Source organism: Serinus canaria, chromosome 14 (assembly GCF_022539315.1).
Source record: "Serinus canaria isolate serCan28SL12 chromosome 14, serCan2020, whole genome shotgun sequence".
Taxonomy (NCBI): domain Eukaryota; kingdom Metazoa; phylum Chordata; class Aves; order Passeriformes; family Fringillidae; genus Serinus; species Serinus canaria.
The window spans coordinates 13,906,596-13,923,974 of NC_066328.1; the positions used below are offsets into that span (position 1 = coordinate 13,906,596).

The 17,379-nt window shown below is 64.0% G+C and overlaps 2 protein-coding genes across 6 annotated transcripts in view; one reads left to right on the forward strand and one right to left on the reverse strand.

Moving 5' to 3' along the window:
* Positions 1-3,598, forward strand: part of RAI1 (retinoic acid induced 1) — a 73,857-nt gene extending 70,259 nt beyond the window's left edge. For all 3 annotated transcript variants that reach the window (XM_030229938.2, XM_050979980.1, XM_050979981.1), the window contains exons 4-6: positions 1,106-1,199; positions 1,504-1,553; positions 1,920-3,598. In XM_030229938.2, coding sequence (XP_030085798.2) covers positions 1,106-1,199; positions 1,504-1,553; positions 1,920-1,934 — 159 coding nt within the window. In that variant the 3' untranslated portion in view covers positions 1,935-3,598. The remainder of the gene's footprint in view (positions 1-1,105; positions 1,200-1,503; positions 1,554-1,919) is intronic.
* Positions 3,599-3,902: 304 nt separating this feature from the next.
* SREBF1 (sterol regulatory element binding transcription factor 1) lies at positions 3,903-14,262 on the reverse strand. 3 transcript variants are annotated; one of them, XM_050979983.1, is made up of 19 exons: positions 14,056-14,261; positions 10,372-10,752; positions 10,048-10,226; positions 9,837-9,977; positions 9,543-9,761; positions 9,341-9,455; positions 9,046-9,260; positions 8,571-8,775; positions 7,843-8,027; positions 7,498-7,759; positions 7,228-7,394; positions 6,976-7,144; positions 6,790-6,898; positions 6,609-6,718; positions 6,385-6,517; positions 6,086-6,248; positions 5,662-5,847; positions 5,474-5,585; positions 3,903-4,929 (listed from the first exon to the last, which is right to left on the reverse strand). In XM_050979983.1, exons 1-19 carry the CDS (start codon positions 14,159-14,161, stop codon positions 4,706-4,708), a joined length of 3,381 nt encoding a protein of 1,126 aa, XP_050835940.1. In that variant the 5' UTR covers positions 14,162-14,261; the 3' UTR covers positions 3,903-4,705. The 3 variants fall into 3 exon arrangements, with proteins under 3 accessions (XP_050835940.1, XP_050835939.1, XP_050835941.1); XM_050979982.1 differs by having other exon boundaries at positions 9,543-9,977; positions 14,056-14,262; XM_050979984.1 differs by lacking the exon at positions 14,056-14,261 and adding an exon at positions 11,615-11,756 and having other exon boundaries at positions 9,543-9,977.
* Between the last annotated feature and the right edge of the window lie 3,117 nt (positions 14,263-17,379).

Sequence of the window (17,379 nt, forward strand, 5' to 3'; positions counted from 1 at the left end):
CGCCTCCGGTCGGGATGGAAATTAATAGTTCTGCCCTGGGAGAGCTGGGCAGGGGCTCAGCACCGTGAGCCCTGCTGGGTGCCTACGAGATTTGTGCTACTGCGTCTCTGATAGCACCTGAACTCTCCCTTTTAGGCACAGAAATAACCTACGGGTTGTGTTTTAGGAGGGCGACTGGGCCCCCCTGGGATTGTCACATCCCTGGCCCAGCTGTGTGTTGCACGGGGTGACTCAGAGCAGGACAGATGCCACAGGGTGGGAGATGAAAATGGGCACAACACATCCTGATGCCACCGTGATGGGCAGCAGGGGAAGGGGAGCTGGAGGGAGGGGATGACCCTGCCCTGCTCCTCTCCCACAGTGATTGGAGCAAGGTGTGAGCAAAGTAGGGAGGTTGCTGAAGGGGATGAGAAGTTGTGGCTGGCCCATTCCTGGAAGTGTTCAAGGCTCGATGGGTCTTGGAGCAGCCTGTTGTAGTGGAAAGTTTTCGTGCCTGTGGGAGGGGGCTGGAATGAGATGAGTTTTTTTCAGGTCCCTTCCACACCATTCTGGGGTTCTGTGACATGCATTTTTAGTACTGGGGAGAGGAAGGGGACAGCCTCCCATCAGAGGCTTTGCAGGGGATTTCCAGCAAGTTCCCCAGTGCCAGATTTGGGGGCTGGCTGTATTCCCATGCCTGTGTGCTCATTTCATGGCTGTCTGGTGGCTGCTGCCCTCATCACAGAGCCAGGTGCTCCCATCCCTGCAGCACCTGCCAGGGACAGGGAAGGTAGGGCACAACCCAGGTCACATCCCTTCCCCTCCTGCCCCATGGAGTATGTCTGTGGGCTCAGTGTCATCCAGGGGAGTGGTATGGCAGGTAGAAACCTCGTGCCTGGCTGCAGACAAGCCAGTGACAGGCGTGGTGTGTTCACAGTGCTCTGGCACAGGAGGAAGAATGTTGCCTGGGAGAGGCAAGGAGGGGCTGGAGAGGATCAGGGACACCCGTGTTGCCTTCGCTGCTGGGGCTGTCGTGGTTCTCTTCTTCTGTGCTGAGCTTTGACAGGGTCTCTCTGTCTCTCCACATCTCTCCTTCCCTGCTCCGAATTCCCGGGTGCGTGTACAGAAGTGCTCGAGCTGCCAGCAAGCAGGAGCCACCGTGGGCTGCTGCCAGAAGGGGTGTCCCCACACCTACCACTACGCGTGTGCCATCGACACAGGTGAGCCCGGCCACAGGGATGGGGCACGGGGTCCTGGGTGCTCTCTGACCCACCTCAGTATGGGGCCCATTGCTCCAGAGTCAGGGGCTTGTGGCTCTCTGGCTTGCCAGGATGGTGATGCCCACTGTGTTGGCAGCACTGACAGGTGTCACAAGCTTGTCTGGCCTCAGCTGAGCCCGTCACACAAATGCTGTGGCTGGTGGGTGGCTGTGGACTGGGGGGACATTGCATTCCCCTCCATTCAGGGGCAGCTGCCTTGCAGTGCAGGCTGTCCCCCTGACACATCCTTGTCCTCTCCTCGCAGGCTGCTTATTAACTGAGGAGAGCTTCTCTCTGAGATGTCCCAAACATAAGGTAAGCCAGAGCCCTCTGTTCACCCCACAATGTTTTGCAGCTCCCTGTGGCAGGAGGACCCCAAATTCCTGGGGTCGCCCATCCTGGATGCTCAGCTCTGTGTGGGCATCACATCCCTGGGGGTATCGGGTGTGCCAGCCACTGGGTGCTGCTGGCTTTGGGACACCCCAGCTGGGTCTGAGGGGTTTTATCCTCTTCTCTGAGCATGGACGAGGTGGTGAATGATGGCTGAACCCCTTCTCAAAGCGCTGCGTGCCGGGGGGATGCCCGGTGATTGACCGGGGGGGTGGGGGGCGATGGGGACAACCCGGGGCCACCCCCGCCTCCAACGGGATCCCCGGGCTGACCCCTCCGTTCTCCCCGCAGAGGCAGCCGGTGTAGCGCCCGCGGGCACCCGCCCCGCCGCCAGCGAGGGACCGGCAGAGGAGGCAGCGCCTGGAGCAGAGCTGGGCCGGGCCGGGCCGTACCGGGGACCCCCCGAGCCCGTGAGCGCCCCGGGACCCCCCGAGCCCGCTCCGGGCGGGCGGAGCCAGCGCTGGGTTTTCCCTCCCGCCGGGTCCCGGTAAAACCCGGTCCGGATACGCGGGGGACGGATCGGGATCCCCCACCCGCGATGGCTGCACAGGGGGGCGGGGGGTGTCCGTGTACGAGGGGGGGTCCCGGCGATGTTGTCTTACTGTGGGGCCGCCGGACCCTCCGTGGGTCCCGGCTCTCAATATCACACTGATCTGATCTGAGATGTTGCCTTCAGCAAACCTCATGGTGTCTGTATATAGTTCAGCGAAGAAGAGGATAAAATACAAAAAAGACCCCAAAAAAAAAAAAAAAAAAGAGAAAAATGAGAAAAAAAAGAAAAAAAAAGGGCAAACAACGGCCTGCTGTTTGAAACACCACTCTGCTTTTTCTGTTTTGTTCTTCCATCTCCTGTTTGCCCCCACCCACACCCAGGGTGCTGGGGGGATAAGGGTGCTTGGCCAGGCTGGTGGGCACCCACCGGGCTGCCCCAGCCCCTCTCCCAAACCCCAAACCCTGACTCATTGCACCCCCACCCTCCCACTCCATGCGGCGCTGGCACTGCTGGGCTGGGGACACCTGGTCCTGCTGTCCAGGACCCCCAAAACCCACCCTCTTGCCTGTGCTTGGCCTCACCAACACCCCTTCTGTGGCTCCTCTCGTGGGGGCTTTGCTCCCTGTGCTTGTGCTGAACTGGTGGAAGAGGAGGAGGCGGCATTTGCTTCCTCTCTTCACCTGGGCCTGGCTCACCCCTCACTGCTCTGGGTTTGCTCAACTCCCTCGACTTTTGCTTTCTGGCCCCCTCAGTGGAGCTTGGGGACTGCCCAACACTTTGGTGACCCTTGCCCACATCCCCAGGCTCCACAGCCCATGTTTGTGTCACCCTGACACAGGTAGCAACCAGCCCAGGGTGACCCAACTCCAGATCTCATCTTACAAACAGCCACTGGCTGTCCCCCAACCTCTGCAGCATCCTGCAAAGGGGGGCACACTGCTCGTCCCACCCATGTCCCCCCAGAGCCAGCGCCCCATGTCCCCACCACCTCTTGTGTCCCCTCCATCCCACCCACCCCAAGGTTTGCTGGCCACACAATGTCTGTTGTTTCAGCAGCTGCCTCGGACACAGGAGTGAAAAACAAAACAAGGAGGTGAGAAAAAAAAAATGTTAAAAGGGAGAAATAATAATAATAAAAAAAATTAATTTAAAGAAAAAAAAATCCTGTGTCCTTGGCAGTGTTGCCTGAAATCTGGCTATTTTTAGTGACATCCTGTACATATGACTGTAAAATGGTAAACCGTGTGTATTATATATTGCCTCATTATATAGTGTATATATATGTATACATATACATATATATAATATATATGAAGACTGTAAATGTTAAGACTAGTGTTCTTATTAGTATATTGCTTCACACTGAAGATTGTGTGTAACAAGCTGTTTCTAAAAGATGTTTATTTTCCTTAAGAGTAAAAAAACAGGTCATTGCATTCAGAGCGTCAATAAAGATACAACGATTGTTTTGGAAGTACGTGGCGCCCTGCTCGTGGCCTCTCTTTATCCTTGGGGGGCTGCTGGGGTCCCCCCCGGGCTGTAACAGCCCCCGCCTGGCCCTTTGTCCCCAAGGGTCTCTCTGGAGGGGAAGGGGTATGGGGGCAGCACCCCTGGGACACCACAGGGTAAAGAGGAGGTGTTTGGGGTCCCTCAGCACCCAGTGTCCCCATCACTGCCACCCCCTCCCGTGCAGCCGTGCGGGGACAAGGCGTCCACAGCTGTGGGGGGCCCCTTGCCCCCCACTTTTTGTGCCAGTCCCCCTCCAATCCAGCACACACCAGTATAAATAATCAGCTTTAATTGTCTGTACAAAACTCTCCAACTATGAAAATACCGTTTAAAAAGGGAAAAGGGGAGTGGGGGGAGGCGAGGGGAGGGGTCTATGTACAAGAGGGGGTGAAGCAAGGACACAGGGGCACCCACCAGCCCCCCAGGAGCCCCGTGCCACCCTGCCAGCCCTTCTCCCAAAGCCTGTCCATGCTCCGGGGGGGTGGCAGCTCTTAATGGCGGGGGGGGATCAGTGCTGGGGAGGCGGGGGTAGGGCGGGGATCCCCTCTTGCCTACCATGGGCATGGCTGGGCAGGGGGCACTCCCTGCTGCCATGGGGCCACACCTGCAGACACAAGCCCCCAACCCAGGGGGTCCTGCAGCAGTGGGACCCTCGGGGGGCCGGGCAGAGACGCCGGGGGGGGTGTTCACGGAGGGGTGCAGGTGACAGCGGGGGGATGCGGGTGGCACTGGGGAGGGGGGTCGGGTGGCACCGGGGGTCGCTGCCGCGCGTGCGGTGCCCTGCAATACTGCGACAGTGTCACTAGAGGGCCCCACGGCCCGTCCCCCACGCGGGTTGGGGACACGGACACGGCCATGGGAGGGGGGAGCCCACCCAGAGTACACCACTTGTGGCTGCCCCATGCTGCGACCCCCACCCCGCACCCTCCAGGCATCACCCGACCCCTCCCCACCCACCCCTTCACCCCCAAAACCGCTGCCTAACATCACCCTGAGGGGAAACTGAGGCACGGCCTCCCCCACCCCGCATTCCGCACCCACGGGGGTGGCGGGGGGCTGGCGGCCCCTTCCCCACCTATCCCGACGTGACGGTGGTGCCGCTGCCCAGCTTGATGATCATCTGCTGGCAGTCGTGCAGCGTCCGGCGGTCGCCCAGCTTGTCCAGCGTGCGGGCGGCCTCGGCCAGCATCCCCACGCGCTGGCCCGGGCCCGCCAGGAAGCTGGGCGGGAGGTAGCAGCAGGCCAGCAGCAGCGCCTCGGCGTGCTCCCGGGCCGTGGGGTGGCTTTCTGGCTCGCCAGCTGCAGGGGACAGAGCTGAGGTCAGCACCGAGTGGAAGGCACTGAATAAATCTCGGGGGGATCGCACGGCGATGGGGTTATTCAGCACCCTGGAGCTGGTGCCACCACCAGTGGAGGGGCTGGGAGCTCAGGTGGCCCAGCTCTTGGGGTGCTGCAGGTGGGGTGTCCCACCCCATGACCCACCATCTGTGGGGCTGGAGTATTGCAGGTGGGAAAGGGGTGTCCCACCCTATGTCTCACCCCCATATCCCATCATCCAAGGGTGCTGTGGGTGCAGAATGGGGTTTCCCACAATCCAATACTTGTGGGGGTTGCTGTAGGTGTGGAGCAGGGTGCCCTACCCCATTTCCCATCCTCCAAGGTGGTGACAAACGTATCCCACCCCATGTCCCACCACCCAACATGCTGGGGCACTGTGGGTGCTCAGTGATGTGTCCCACCCCTGTCCCACCACATATCCCACACCCTGGGCTGCTGGGGTGCTGCAGGTGAGGAGTGAGGTGTCTCACCCCGTGTCCCACCCCGTGTCCCACCCCGTACCCACCTGTTTTGCTGCCCTGCACCCCTCTCCTCCGCAGGCTGCGGTCCAGCAGCTGGTGGGTGCGTGTGGGGCTGGCCCGGGCCATCAGCCTGGCAGTGGCTTCGTGCAGGAACACCTGGACAGGGGGGACAGTGAGCACAGCCAGGTGCAGGGCACCAGGGGACCCTGCAGGTGACAGGAGGGGGGCTCACCCGGCGCATGGCGGGGCGCAGGGTCTGTGCCAGGCGCCGCAGGCTGCTGAGGTCCTGCTGGAAGCCGCGGAGCTCCAGGGCGGATGCCTGGTAGAGGCAGCTGCGCTGCTGGCTCGCCCCCATCTGCTGCTGCCACAGGTTGGTGCGGGTGACCAGCAGCAGGTCACAGAGCAGGAGCTGGACCGCCTGCAGGGACAAGGGGATCGGGGTGAGCAGGGGGTGGGACAGACGGACGGGGGTGCCGAGGAGGTGGCTGCGGGCAGGCGCTGCTGCGCGGGACCCCCGCCGGGCTGCATGGCAGGGGCATTGCACTCCCAGTCTGACACATGCAATGCAACTACAATGCACCCCTGCGAGGGTCGGGGGCACCTCCCGCCAGGGCTGGGGGCTGGCGGCCACCTCGTCCCTCCCCAGCCCAGCTCACCTTGTCGATGGTGCCCTTGGGGGGGCTGCCCAGCTCCAGGCTCTCCCGCAGGCAGCTGCTGGCCTTCTCACAGTGGCCCAGGGTGGCCTGGCTCCCATCCTGTTTGCTCAGCAAGGCACGGACTGCTCGGAAAGAGTGCAGGGCAGCACGGGGAAGGGGCTTCCTGCAAGATGGAGTGGGCACAGTCAGTTCCTTCCTCAACACACACCAGGTGCTCCAAGTGTGTTCAGTGAGGCCATGCCAGTCCAAGGAGGACAGGAGACATGCAATGAAGTGCCACCCCTGTCCCCAGCACTCACTCAGAGCTCTGCAGTGCCCGGGGCATGGTCTCCACCAGCGGGTAGAGGCGCTCAGCCCCCTCCTCATCTCCCTGCAGCCAGTGGATGACGATGCCGATGAAGGATGCCCACCACTTGGACACAGGGTCGGTGCCTGCAGGGTAAGAGGGACACAGGAACAGGGTATTTTCACTCCCATGGCCCCCCACATGAAGTGACCCCAATGGGGGACATGCCAGCCTCACCTGTGACAGCCGCCAAGCCGGAGGTGATGGAGGGTGTGGGGCCAGGTGTGCCGCTGACATCCGAGCAGCCGTTGAGCAGCTGGAGGTACTCGAGGGCATCAGAGAACCGCCTGTGGAAAGGGGCTGTGAGGGGGCTGGCCCCACGCCAGGCAGGGGAGAAGGTGCCCACCCCAGCACTCACCCCTCTCCCTGGGCAGTGGGACGGCCGGGCTCAGGCATGGCCACGCAGCACAACGCCTTCTCCAGGAGGTGCTCACGGAAGAGCTGGGTCACCTGGGCCAGCGGGTCCACTGGGGCACAGAGATGGGGTCAGCAGGTACACCACACCCCAAAACAGGGGGTGGGGGGTTTGGGAGCTTGGGGTCACCTGGGTTGCCAGCGGAGCTGTAGATGGTTTCCCTGGGGACGCCCTTGACCGCCCAGTCCCCGTCAACAAAGAAGCGGTGGCCCAAGGGGTGGCAGAGCCACTGCATGGCGGGGGGCACGGCCCCACCGTGGGACAGGGCCACGCGCCGGGCGCTGCAGAGGAAGGGGCGCTGCAGGGAGAGCAGGGGGTCAGGAAGGACCTGAGACCCCAGTCCCAGGGGACACAGGGGACACCCCAGTGCCCCACACTCACCGCCAGGAAGTGGAAGCAGCGGTGCAGGCTGGCCTTGATCCGCAGGGCAGCCGCCACATAGATCTCGGCCAGCGCTGCCACAGAGATGGCGTCACCGGCGCACTCAGCTAGGTTGACAGCGCTCAGCGCCAGGTTGATGGCCAGCAGATGTCCCCCAGCCTGCTTCCCTATAGGAATGGGGACAGGAGGCTCAGCCATGGGGTCAGGGGGTTGTGGGGACATGCACAGGGGTCCCATCCCTCAGCCCCCGTGGGGGGGGCAGGGCCGTACCGGCGAGGTGCAGCTGGTGCAGGCGGTGATAAGCCATGGCAGCGTCGCGGGCACTCTGGCGGACGTGGGCAGGGGGTGGCGGGTCCGGGCGCAGCCCCCCGGCACGGGCAGCCAGCCAGCGACCGACCCAGAGGCGCTGGAGCAGGTGGCGCAGGAGGGTCCAGAGCAGGCTGCAGGCCAGGTCCCCGTGGGAGGCCGGCAGTGGCCGGCCCAGCGCCCCGAGCGCCGTGCGCAGGTGCTGGGCCCCCTGCGCGAAGTCTCCCTGCACCCGAGACACAGGGTCAGTGTGGGCAGGGGGAGGGACAGGGCAGGTGGGACAGGGACACGGTGCTCGGTGGGACATACCCGGTCGAGGTCGAGGTCGGCCTGCCGGCGGTGCCGCCAGAAGAGGATGGAGGGCTCGGAGTGCGGGCGAGTGACGGGCTCCCCGCAGACGAAGAGCCGCACCACCGCGCCCAGCACCAGTGCCACGTTCAGGGCCCAGAAGGCCAGTGTGGGCCACAGCCACTGCGTCCACCCCCACGTGTCCTCTGTGCAGAGATGGGGTCAGCAACACCCCACCAATGCTGCACTGTGCCCACCCCAGGGTCTCCATCCAGTGGCCTTCATCCCACGTCCACCAAAGAGACTCCACCCAGTCGTGTCCACCCCAACAGATTTCACCCCAATGGTCTCTGCCTCACACACACCCCAGGATATCCATTCTGGTGGCCTTCACCCTGTGCCCATCCCAGCAACATCCACCCAATGGCCTCTGCCCCATGTCCACCTCAATCATCTCCCATCTCAGACCTACTCTGGGACACCCCTCCTGACAGCCTTCACCCCCTGTCTACCATGACACCTCCACTGTGATGGTCACCACTCTGATGCCCCCCATCCCAACAGTCTTCACCTCATGCCAAACCCAACAGCCTTGAGCCAGGTAGCTCCTACCATACACCCACCCCAACATCCTGCCCCTTGACGGTCTTCAACAGCCTCTAGCCCTTGCCCATGATCCCACAGCCTCCATCCCACACCCATCCCAACAATCTCCATCCCAATGTCCCCCACCCCAGACCAGAGCTTACCCAAAGTGCCAGACTGAGCCATGATGCTCCTGCCAGGACCAGCGGTGTCCTGGCTCCCCAAGGGGGCTGGGGAGGCAGAACCCCGGAGGAGGGAGGCCAGGGGGTTGAAGGAGAGGCAGAGGAAGACAAAGGCGCAGAGGGCCATGCGGGAGCGGTCCAGCATTCCCTGGCTGCTGGGCGAGGGTGGTGGGTGCTCCTGCTTCACCTGCACGGGCAGAGCTGCTGTAAGCCTGGGACACGGGCATGGACATGGGGTGGTGGGCACAGGCATGGGATATAGGGCATGGGATATAGGACATGATGAGGCACAGGCTGGAGTTCAGGGGCATGGATTTCAGGGTACAGGCATGGGGCACAGAGCACATTTTAAGGCAGAACAAAACTGCCTCCACACCCAGCCCCAAATCATGTGAGAAGCAGCCTCAGAGAACAAGACCAGGGCTCTCAGCTCTTTCCCCCCAAAGCCATCCCTCACCTTGCCACGGGCACAGAGGGGGCTGTCAGGCTCTGAGTCGCTGCTGCTGCTGCTGTTGCTGCCACCACTGAGTGAGAGTGGGCTGCTGTGGGATGGCGAGCCCACGTCTGAGGGCGGCGGTGTCAGCATCTCCATCACCTCTGTCTTCACCACCTCCATGGGGGCCTCCGCCTTGGCCCCCCGGCTGCAGTGCATCCCCAGGTCCTTCACAGGCTCTGCAGGAAGCAGAGTAAGCTGATGGCTGCCTGGGGCATGGAGCTGAGCCCCCCAACCCAAGAGCTGTCCTTCCACTCACGGTTCTTCTGCATGGCCATCTTCAGGGCGAGGTTCTCCTGCTTCAATTTCTGGTTGCTCTGCTGCAGGAAGCGGATGTACTCGATAGCCTTCCTCAGGATCGCCGACTTGTTGAGCTGCCGGTGGGCTGGGACAGTTCAGCTCAAATTCCGGGCAAACCCCCCCAGATTGCCCAGCCCTGCCCCACCAACCCCTGCTCCCACCTTGGCCTCGGTGCCCACCACCAGGTCCTTGAGCTCCACGATCTTGTCGTTGATGGAGGAGCGGTAGCGCTTCTCGATGGCGTTGTGGGCCGTGCGCTTCTCGCCCCGGCTCTGCAGCAGCGCCGGCTTCCCGCTGGGCGCCAGCCGGTTGATGGGCAGCTTCTCTGCGTCCACCACCAGCGGCACCGTGGCCAGGATGGTCCCTCCGCTCACCAGCGCCTGCAGGGTGCACGGTGGGGTCAGTGATGGTCCTGAAGCTTCTCCCCACCTTGAGCTCCCGGAGGTGGCACCTACCGGCACCTGGAGCGGGGTGGCCGAGCTGCTGGCGCTGGTGGCCAGGGAGGCGATGGTGGAAGTCTTGGCGCTGCTGGTGTCTGTCTTGATGGTCGTCAGTAGCAGGGAGTCAGCCTTGATGAAGTGGGGCTGCAGGAGAACCTGAGGGACAGAGGGGGTCAGCGGGGCTCTGGGGGTCACCGGGACGCCCCACCCCTGGCCCTGGGCTTACCGGCACTGACTGGATCTGCGGTGACACAGGCTGGGAGCTGGGGGCGGCGGGGGCCAGGAGCTGCTGGGGCTGCTGGGGTGCCACGTTCTGCACGGGGCCGGGCAGTGTCACGGGCTGGCTGGGTTGTGGGGTGGGCAGAGGGCTTGGCAGGGTCTGCCCCGCACTCCCAGGCTGCACAGCTGGGCATGGAGCACAGGACAGCGTTAAGAGAGCCCCTGGCACCAGCCCACCCTGCACAGCCCCATCCTGCAGGGATACATCCCCCTCCAGCAAGACCTTTCACTCTGGGAGCCCCGATCCCCCCCTGCACCCCCAAATGCTCACCTGAGAAGGTGTGCTGGTTCTGGTAGCCCACCAAGGGCTGGGGAGTGAACGGGCTGGGGGACCCAGGGACAAAGCTGGGGGCCAGCATGACGCCGGGCTGGGGCTGGCTGCTGGGCACCACGGATGGCTCCTCCTTGACACCCAGGGACGGTGCCGGCAGCAGCGGGGCCGGGGGCGGCGGGGTGAAGGTGGGCATCCCGGGGGGGCCCGCGTAGGCGCTGCCGGCGGGGGCGGGGGGCGGCTTGCTGGGACCCAGGAAGGTGTTGAGGGTGCCCGGCGTGGAGGGAAGCCCCGGGGGCACGGTGCTGTCCGGGGCACTGAACGGTGAGTCGAACAGCCCCGAGAAGTCATTGTCCGGCGTGTTGATCAGCTGCAGCATGTCTGTAAAACACACCCCCCGGGCCGTCAGCTGCTTCCCCGCACCTCCCAGGGTGGGCTTGGGCTTGTCCCGTCCTGCCCTCCCCGCAATGTAACATTTAGGGGGCAGATCTCCATAATGCAGAGGCAAAATTCCCTGAGAGCCTATGAAACTGCTGTGCCCTGTTCCTCTCAGTCTCCCACCCCTCCTGACATTGGGGAAACTGAGGCACGGCACTCAAAACGGGGGTGTCAGGGCTTGGCCAACAGCAGTCAGCGTTTTTCAGCCTAGTCTGGGAGTGGCAGGGCACATCTCAGCATGTCTCTGATATTGAGGGGGGATTGTGCCAGCTCATTCATTCATTTATTCTGTCCTGGGAACCCCGAGAATCCCCAAAACAGCCGCTGTATCAAGGGGAGGACGTGCTCAGACTGGGATGGTGGGGTGGCACCCCCGGGATGTGCCAGACCCCAGTGCCAGGTGTGTTTGATCACAACAGCCCTCAGGAGGGCAGCTGGGCAAGCACAGGGCTAAAACAGCCTGGGCGGGGGTCTGTCCCATCAATGGCACCTCGGGGTCTCTGTGACACCTCCACTGAGGTGTCCTGGGATGCTCCCACCATGCAGGGATGTCCCCATCCCGGAACCCCCGGCGCATCCCACCGGGGGCACACAGACCCCAGGATACCCCACACTCCAGTACCCCCAGGCTCAGACCCCGGGATACCCCCAGGGCACCCCCCACGCACACACCCCCGGGATGTCCCCACCGAGCCACACAGCCCCCGGACACCGCCCTCCCCAGGTGTGCAGCCTCAGAGAGGGATCACGGCGGTGACCCCGCCAGACGAGGAGGAGGAGGATGAGGCTGGAGAGGCGGGGGTACCTTCAAATGTGCACTCCATGGAGGTGGGAGCGGAGAGGTCCCCAAGAGGAAGTTGCAGCCCCCGCTCAGCCCCGTGCCCGGCAGAGAAGAGGCCCCGGGATATTTTAAAGCCATGTTCTCGCCTCCTCCCCGGCGCCCTCCCCGCGCTGCCCGCGCCAGGGCTGGAGCGCGGCCGGCGATGGGGTGATGCGACTCCGCCAATCGCCGCCTGCGCGCCCGCCGGCCGCCCCCGGACAGCCCCCGGCGCCCAAGGTGAGCCCGGCACAGGGTTACTCGCGGGCACTCGCCGCCAGCCGCCCGCGGTTACTCGGGGTCACTCTCCTTTAACCCCTCTGCCCCATCGCCCTCCCCCCCAACCCGCTGTGACCCCCCGCACTCATTGCCCAGGAGCCACCCCGCAGGGATCGGGGTCTGCACACAGCACTGGCACACCCCAAAAACCATCCAGCCCTCGGCATCCTGCCCTGTGCAGGTGGGTGTTCTTCCGGGGGGCTCCCAGCCCCCCCTTCCACTCAGAGACCCCTCCCCCCAAAAAGGCTCCCTCGTGGTCCAGAGCAAAGTCTGGGGTTGCAGAGACGGGGTGTTCCCTCCTGTCCCCCCACCCCCGCTTCCTGTTGCCCAGCCGGGGGGTGGGCACGGCTGTCCCACCCTCCTGGCACCTTCCAGGTGTTTCTATGCCGTGGCACCTGCTGCCACCCGAGCCATCGGCAGGACAATGGGCACCCACCAGGGCCACCTCCACCCCCACCGTGGGAACCTGTGGGGCAGACCCACTCGTCTGTGGGTCCTGGCAGGTCCCAGCAGGCTCAGGGCACCCACATCCGTGGGCACACATCCCACATCACCCTAGGGTTGGTAGCGGGATGAGGGACAAGCCATGGCCAGCCAGGGACCGGTGACAAACCCACTCTGGGGAACTGTGGGGTGCGAGGTGGCCCAGCTGGCTGTGATACAAAGGAGCGTGGCAAAACCCCACAGTGGGAAAACCTCATCCCATACGGCACCACTCAGCCCTGGCACAGCTCCCGCTTCCCTGCCCACGCCAAAACCTCGCCAAGAAAAGCAGGTGGCACCTGGATCTGCTTTGATCCACCCCGACTGCCACTGCGATCAACCTGCAGACCTGGGATGCCATCTCCACCCCAGGTCTCGGAGGAGAGACCACCACAGACCACCCAGTGGGGCAGGTGCTGGAAGTCCCGTGCCCGCCTTGCCGCTGTTCCACCGGCTCAGCGGGATGGCGTGGATGCACAGAGCTGGTGGAGCACGTGGCAAAGCGGGTGCGGGGCTTGCCAGGAGCTGGGATCCCCAGTTTTTTGAGATCCCCAATTTTTTGGGGATCCCCAATTTTTTTGGGGATCCCCAATTTTTTGCTGAAGCCTTGGAAACATTGAACTCGGCACACGTGGTGCTATGATGGTGGGAAGTGGGTCCCCTTGAGGAATGTGTCCCTTTGGGAAGTGAGTTCCCTCCGGGAATGGGTTCCCCTGGAGCATGCCCACCTCACGGAGCCCAAACAGGCGGGGAGGTGTGTGTTGGCCGGTGCCAGCCCCGGGGCCGCAGCAGAGCCGCCCCATCTCAGCACACGCCGGTTGGGTGGGTTGGGAGAATCCAGGAGTCCTGGAGGGAACGACCGACAGTAACCCCGCCGGTGACGTCACGGAGGGGGCGGGGCCACCGGCGACACGATGCTGTGACCGGGAACGGGGGGGGATTGTCGGGGCTGTCCCGGTACGGCACCTCCAGCGCTGGGGTCCCAGGGTCCCGTGTTGGAGGTGCCCATGGGACCCCCACCTCGAGCCCCCCGCTATGGAGCGGCCCCCGGTAACGGAGCCAGAGCGGTTCTGCACCGACGCCGCGCTCCAGCAGTTCGGTGTCCCCCCTCCCCACGCCGGGCCCGGCACCGAGCCCCGTCCGCCGGCCGTGCACCGAGTCCTGGTTATACACCGATCCCTCTGCCCCGGCCAAATGCCGGTACCAAGTTCCCTGACCATGCACCGAGCCTGGACCCGCCGGGCACGGCCATGCACCGAGCGCGCCCGCCCATTCACCGAGCCCCGGTTATACCCCCAGCCCGGTACCGGACACGCACCGAGCCCCGGCCATGCCTCCAGCTCAGCCCTGACTTTGCTCCGAGCCTGATTACACCCCCAGTCCGGTCCCGGTTGGGCCCAAGCCCCGCTCATCCCCCCAGCCATGTCCCGACCATGCTCCAAGAGCCGGTACCGCACCGTGCCCAGCCCCCGGCCGTGCACGGAGCCTGCTTTTCCCCCAGCCCGGTACCGGCCGCTCTACAGCCCGGTCCCAGCCATGCACCGAGCCCCAGAACTGCACCGGGCCCAGAGCCCCGCCGCGCACAGAGCCCCGGTTACACCCCCAGCCCGGTCCCGGTCATGCCCCAAGCCCCGGCCATGCCGGGCCCCGTCCCCGCCGGTCCGCACCGTCGATGTCGCTGAGCAGGGCCGTGTCGATGTCGCTGGCCCCGGAGAGGCCGAGGGACGGTGCCAGCCCCTCCAGGGCCGCGTCGTCGAAGGCGAGAGCGCTCATCCCGGCGGCTCCGGTAGCTCCCGCGGCTCTCGGTGGCTCCGGTGGCTCCGGCAGCTCGGGCGGCTCTAGGGGTGGCGGGGCCGCCCGCCCGCCATGGCCGCGCTGGCCCGGGCACAGGCACCACGGGGACGAGCCGCCAAGTTGCTCCGGCGAACCGTGCCCGGAGCTGCCACCGGGCGGGGAGGCGGGGGGGTGGATGGAGGCGGGGCCGCCGCCGAGTCCCGCCCCGCGCCGCTTCTCCGCACCGCCCCGCCGCACCGGGACCCCCGGCGGCACCGAGCAGGGACCCTCGGGGACACCGGGCACGGACCCCGCGGAACCGGGCTGCGAGCTGGGAGATGGGCTGGGAGAAGCTCAGGCTGCAACCCCCGTGCAGGACACCGTCCTCAGGGAACGTCACTGGCCCCAGGGGATGTCACCAAGTCCTGGGGATGTCAGCGACCCCTCGGGATGTCACTGACCCCAGGGGATGGGCACCGAGCCTTAGAACAGACACAGAGCCCGGTAAAATCATCGATCCCTGGGGTTGTCACTGAGCCCCAGGGACATCATTAACTCCTGGGGACAGGCACCAAACCCTAAGGACAGGCACCAGACCCTAAGGACAGGCACCGAATCTCTGGGCTGGGCTCTAAACACCTGGGCTGGGCACGGAGCCCCCTCACTCCCAGACGGGGCATGCAGAGGGCAGGTCGGGGAGCCTGTGTGGGCAGGTGGTGGCCGTGGCTGCAGAAACCTCTGCATGTCTGGTGCCACGTGCCAGGGCGAGGTTGGGCCACTGAACCAACCCTCTCCAGGGCCCTGGGCCTTCCCTGTGCCATCTCCAGGGCTCAGAGCACATCCCACCTCTGCTGCCCACTCATGTCATGGCCCAGGGTGGGAGAAGCTGTCACCCCCCTGGTTAGGGACACACCAGTGCTGCCCTGTGAGCCTCAGCTGAGCCCGTGCATCCTCCTGGGTACCATCAGTTGTGGGATCCAGGAAAAATGTTGGTGCCACTGGGATCAGTGCTGTGGCTGCTGCCCAAGCATGGTAGGTCTCAGTGTGGGAGTCTCATGCCAGGAAAATGCCATGTCCTGTGCCCTGCAGAGCTCCATGGTCTGTCCTGCTGCTGGGATTCATTTAGGACTAGAAAATGTGCTGCAACATCAGCTCTCTGGAAGTTTGCCTCCTCCTCTTCTGTGCCACCAAACACAATCTGAGGCTACCTGGGAATTCATTAATCTGGCTGCACCTTAGAAACTTCCCTTCGGCCTTAGTGGCTCCCACTTGGTGGCACAGCAGGCACCCCTCTGCAAAACAGGGACCCCCTGTGTGTCACGGAGCACCCCTGGGCACCACACCGAGCTGGGCAGCAGAACTGGGGCTGCACAGCCCTGCTTGTCCCCTCTGCACCCTCACCCCACTCCAGCCTCCTCAATCTGGGGACACTGACCTGTGCCCGAGCTGGGGACGAGCCCAGGGAATCCTGGCTCAGCTCTGTGCCAGCAGCTGGGGCAGCATCAGCCCTCGGATATCCCTGACCCGGAGCAAACACCACTGGGGGAGCAGCGATCACATGATCGGGAGAGCCGTGGCCTGCCGTGGCACACGCCGGAGCCTTGTGCTTCTCCCCTTGTGCTTCTCCCCTTGTGCTTCTCCCCTTGTGCTTCTCCCCTTGTGCTTCCCCCCGTTGTGCTTCCCCCCGTTTTTATTGGGGTCACTGCAGAGAAGCCAGGCTCCGTGATGGTGGCGTTTCCCCTTCTTCGGTGCAGTCCTTGTGCTGTGGGAGGACGGGGCAGGTTTCCAGGGCTGGGGAGATGGATGTGTCGTGGCCCCCGTGGATTTAGAGCAGCCTTGTGCAAGCATGGGGGTCACAGATCTTTAATAACCCATGTGAGATCCGGGGCACAGCCTTCCCTGAGGGATACAGAGGGACAAACCCACACAAATACAGAAGGGGGAAATAACACACGTTAACACAGGTTAAGTTTTAGACAAGCTGCGTGCAAAGCTGGATTTTGCCAGGCCCCTTCCCCGATCCCATCCAGAGGGTCCGAGGACGCCGGGAGCCCACTCGTGATGCTGTCCCTGCCCCCGGGTTCCCCCAGCGAGCAGCAGCATCCTCCGCGCACCAGGGAAGGACCAAGCGCTCCGTGGACCGGCTTTGGGGCCGGTGGATTCCACGCGGGGTGGGGCTCCCGGGGGTGCGCCGGGTTGCGGAGCAGGGAAAACCCCGCCCGTAGGACCAGGGCCACGCAGCCAATAGGCGCGGCGGCCGTGAGTGGAGTGATTCTACATCACGGCTCGGGGCCCGCGATTACATCATGTCAGTCCTGCGGGGATGGCGGAGCGGCCACGTGGTCGCTCCGGAGTCGCTGAGACGTTTTCCTGAGCGCAGGCTGAGAGGAAACCGCAGGATGAAAAAGAAAACAAACCGGCCCCGGAATGGTTGGGCTCTGGCCACCGGGCTACCGAGCCGGCCGGGCAGGCTGGTGCGGCTCCGCGGGCATGGGGAGCATCTCCCCGAGCGGCCGCCGCGGCTCCGGGCGTGCTGAGCCTGAACGCGGCAGCCCCAGAACGGAGCATCCCCCGTCCTACTGCCCCCTCGCTCAGCCAGCTGGGCTCTCCCAGAGTGAGCCCCCGGCTGTTCCCCACCTGCCAGCACACCTCAGCCCTGCGCTGGAAGCAGCGTGCCATGCTCCGTGCCCAGCCTCTGGCATCCTGCCTGCCCTGGTGCTTGTTTTGCTCTGGCAGAACGCGGAGTTAATCATTAATTTGTGTCGCAAACATCCAAAGCCTCTTCTCTCCTTCGCTGCGTGTAACTCGGCTTTGCCAACTGTCTCTTCCTGAGCCACAGCTTGGGGAGGCACAGCCAGCTTTGGTGGCACTCAGAGCAGCCCCCACTCCAGGTTTATTTACCTTCGGGTGAAATAAGGAAAGGTAAATGACCTGTGGTCATTTCCTATTTGCACTGGCATCCAAACCTGCTGCCCAGTGCCAGAAAGCAGTGACACAGCTTGCCCCATGCTCTGCCCACATGGGGCTCGGTGTGTGCTCTGTGCCCGGCTGGCAGCCCACGGTGGAGGGCAGTGATGTCTGGAAGCCCCCAGCCCATGGTGGGAGTTTGCATGGTCCCTGTGGGAGCAGGCTGGGAGAAGAGAATCCCAGCAGGGTTCACAAACCTGGGCTGAGTTTGGGGAGTTGGATCACCAGAGGCTGGAGGGGCACACATGGGA

What these genes read in the sequence shown, in the direction of transcription:
- SREBF1 (XM_050979982.1), bottom strand. Translation starts at nt 14,161, where the DNA reads ATGAGCGCTCTCGCCTTCGACGACGCGGCCCTGGAGGGGCTGGCACCG. An exon ending in GGCTCAGTCTGGCACTTTGG is followed by an intron (nt 8,028 to 8,570) that starts GTAAGCTCTGGT and finishes ATCTCTGCACAG; the next exon opens with AGGACACGTGGGGGTGGACG. An exon ending in GGTGCAGGGCAGCAAAACAG is followed by an intron (nt 4,930 to 5,473) that starts GTGGGTACGGGG and finishes TGTCCCCTGCAG; the next exon opens with CTGGCGAGCCAGAAAGCCAC.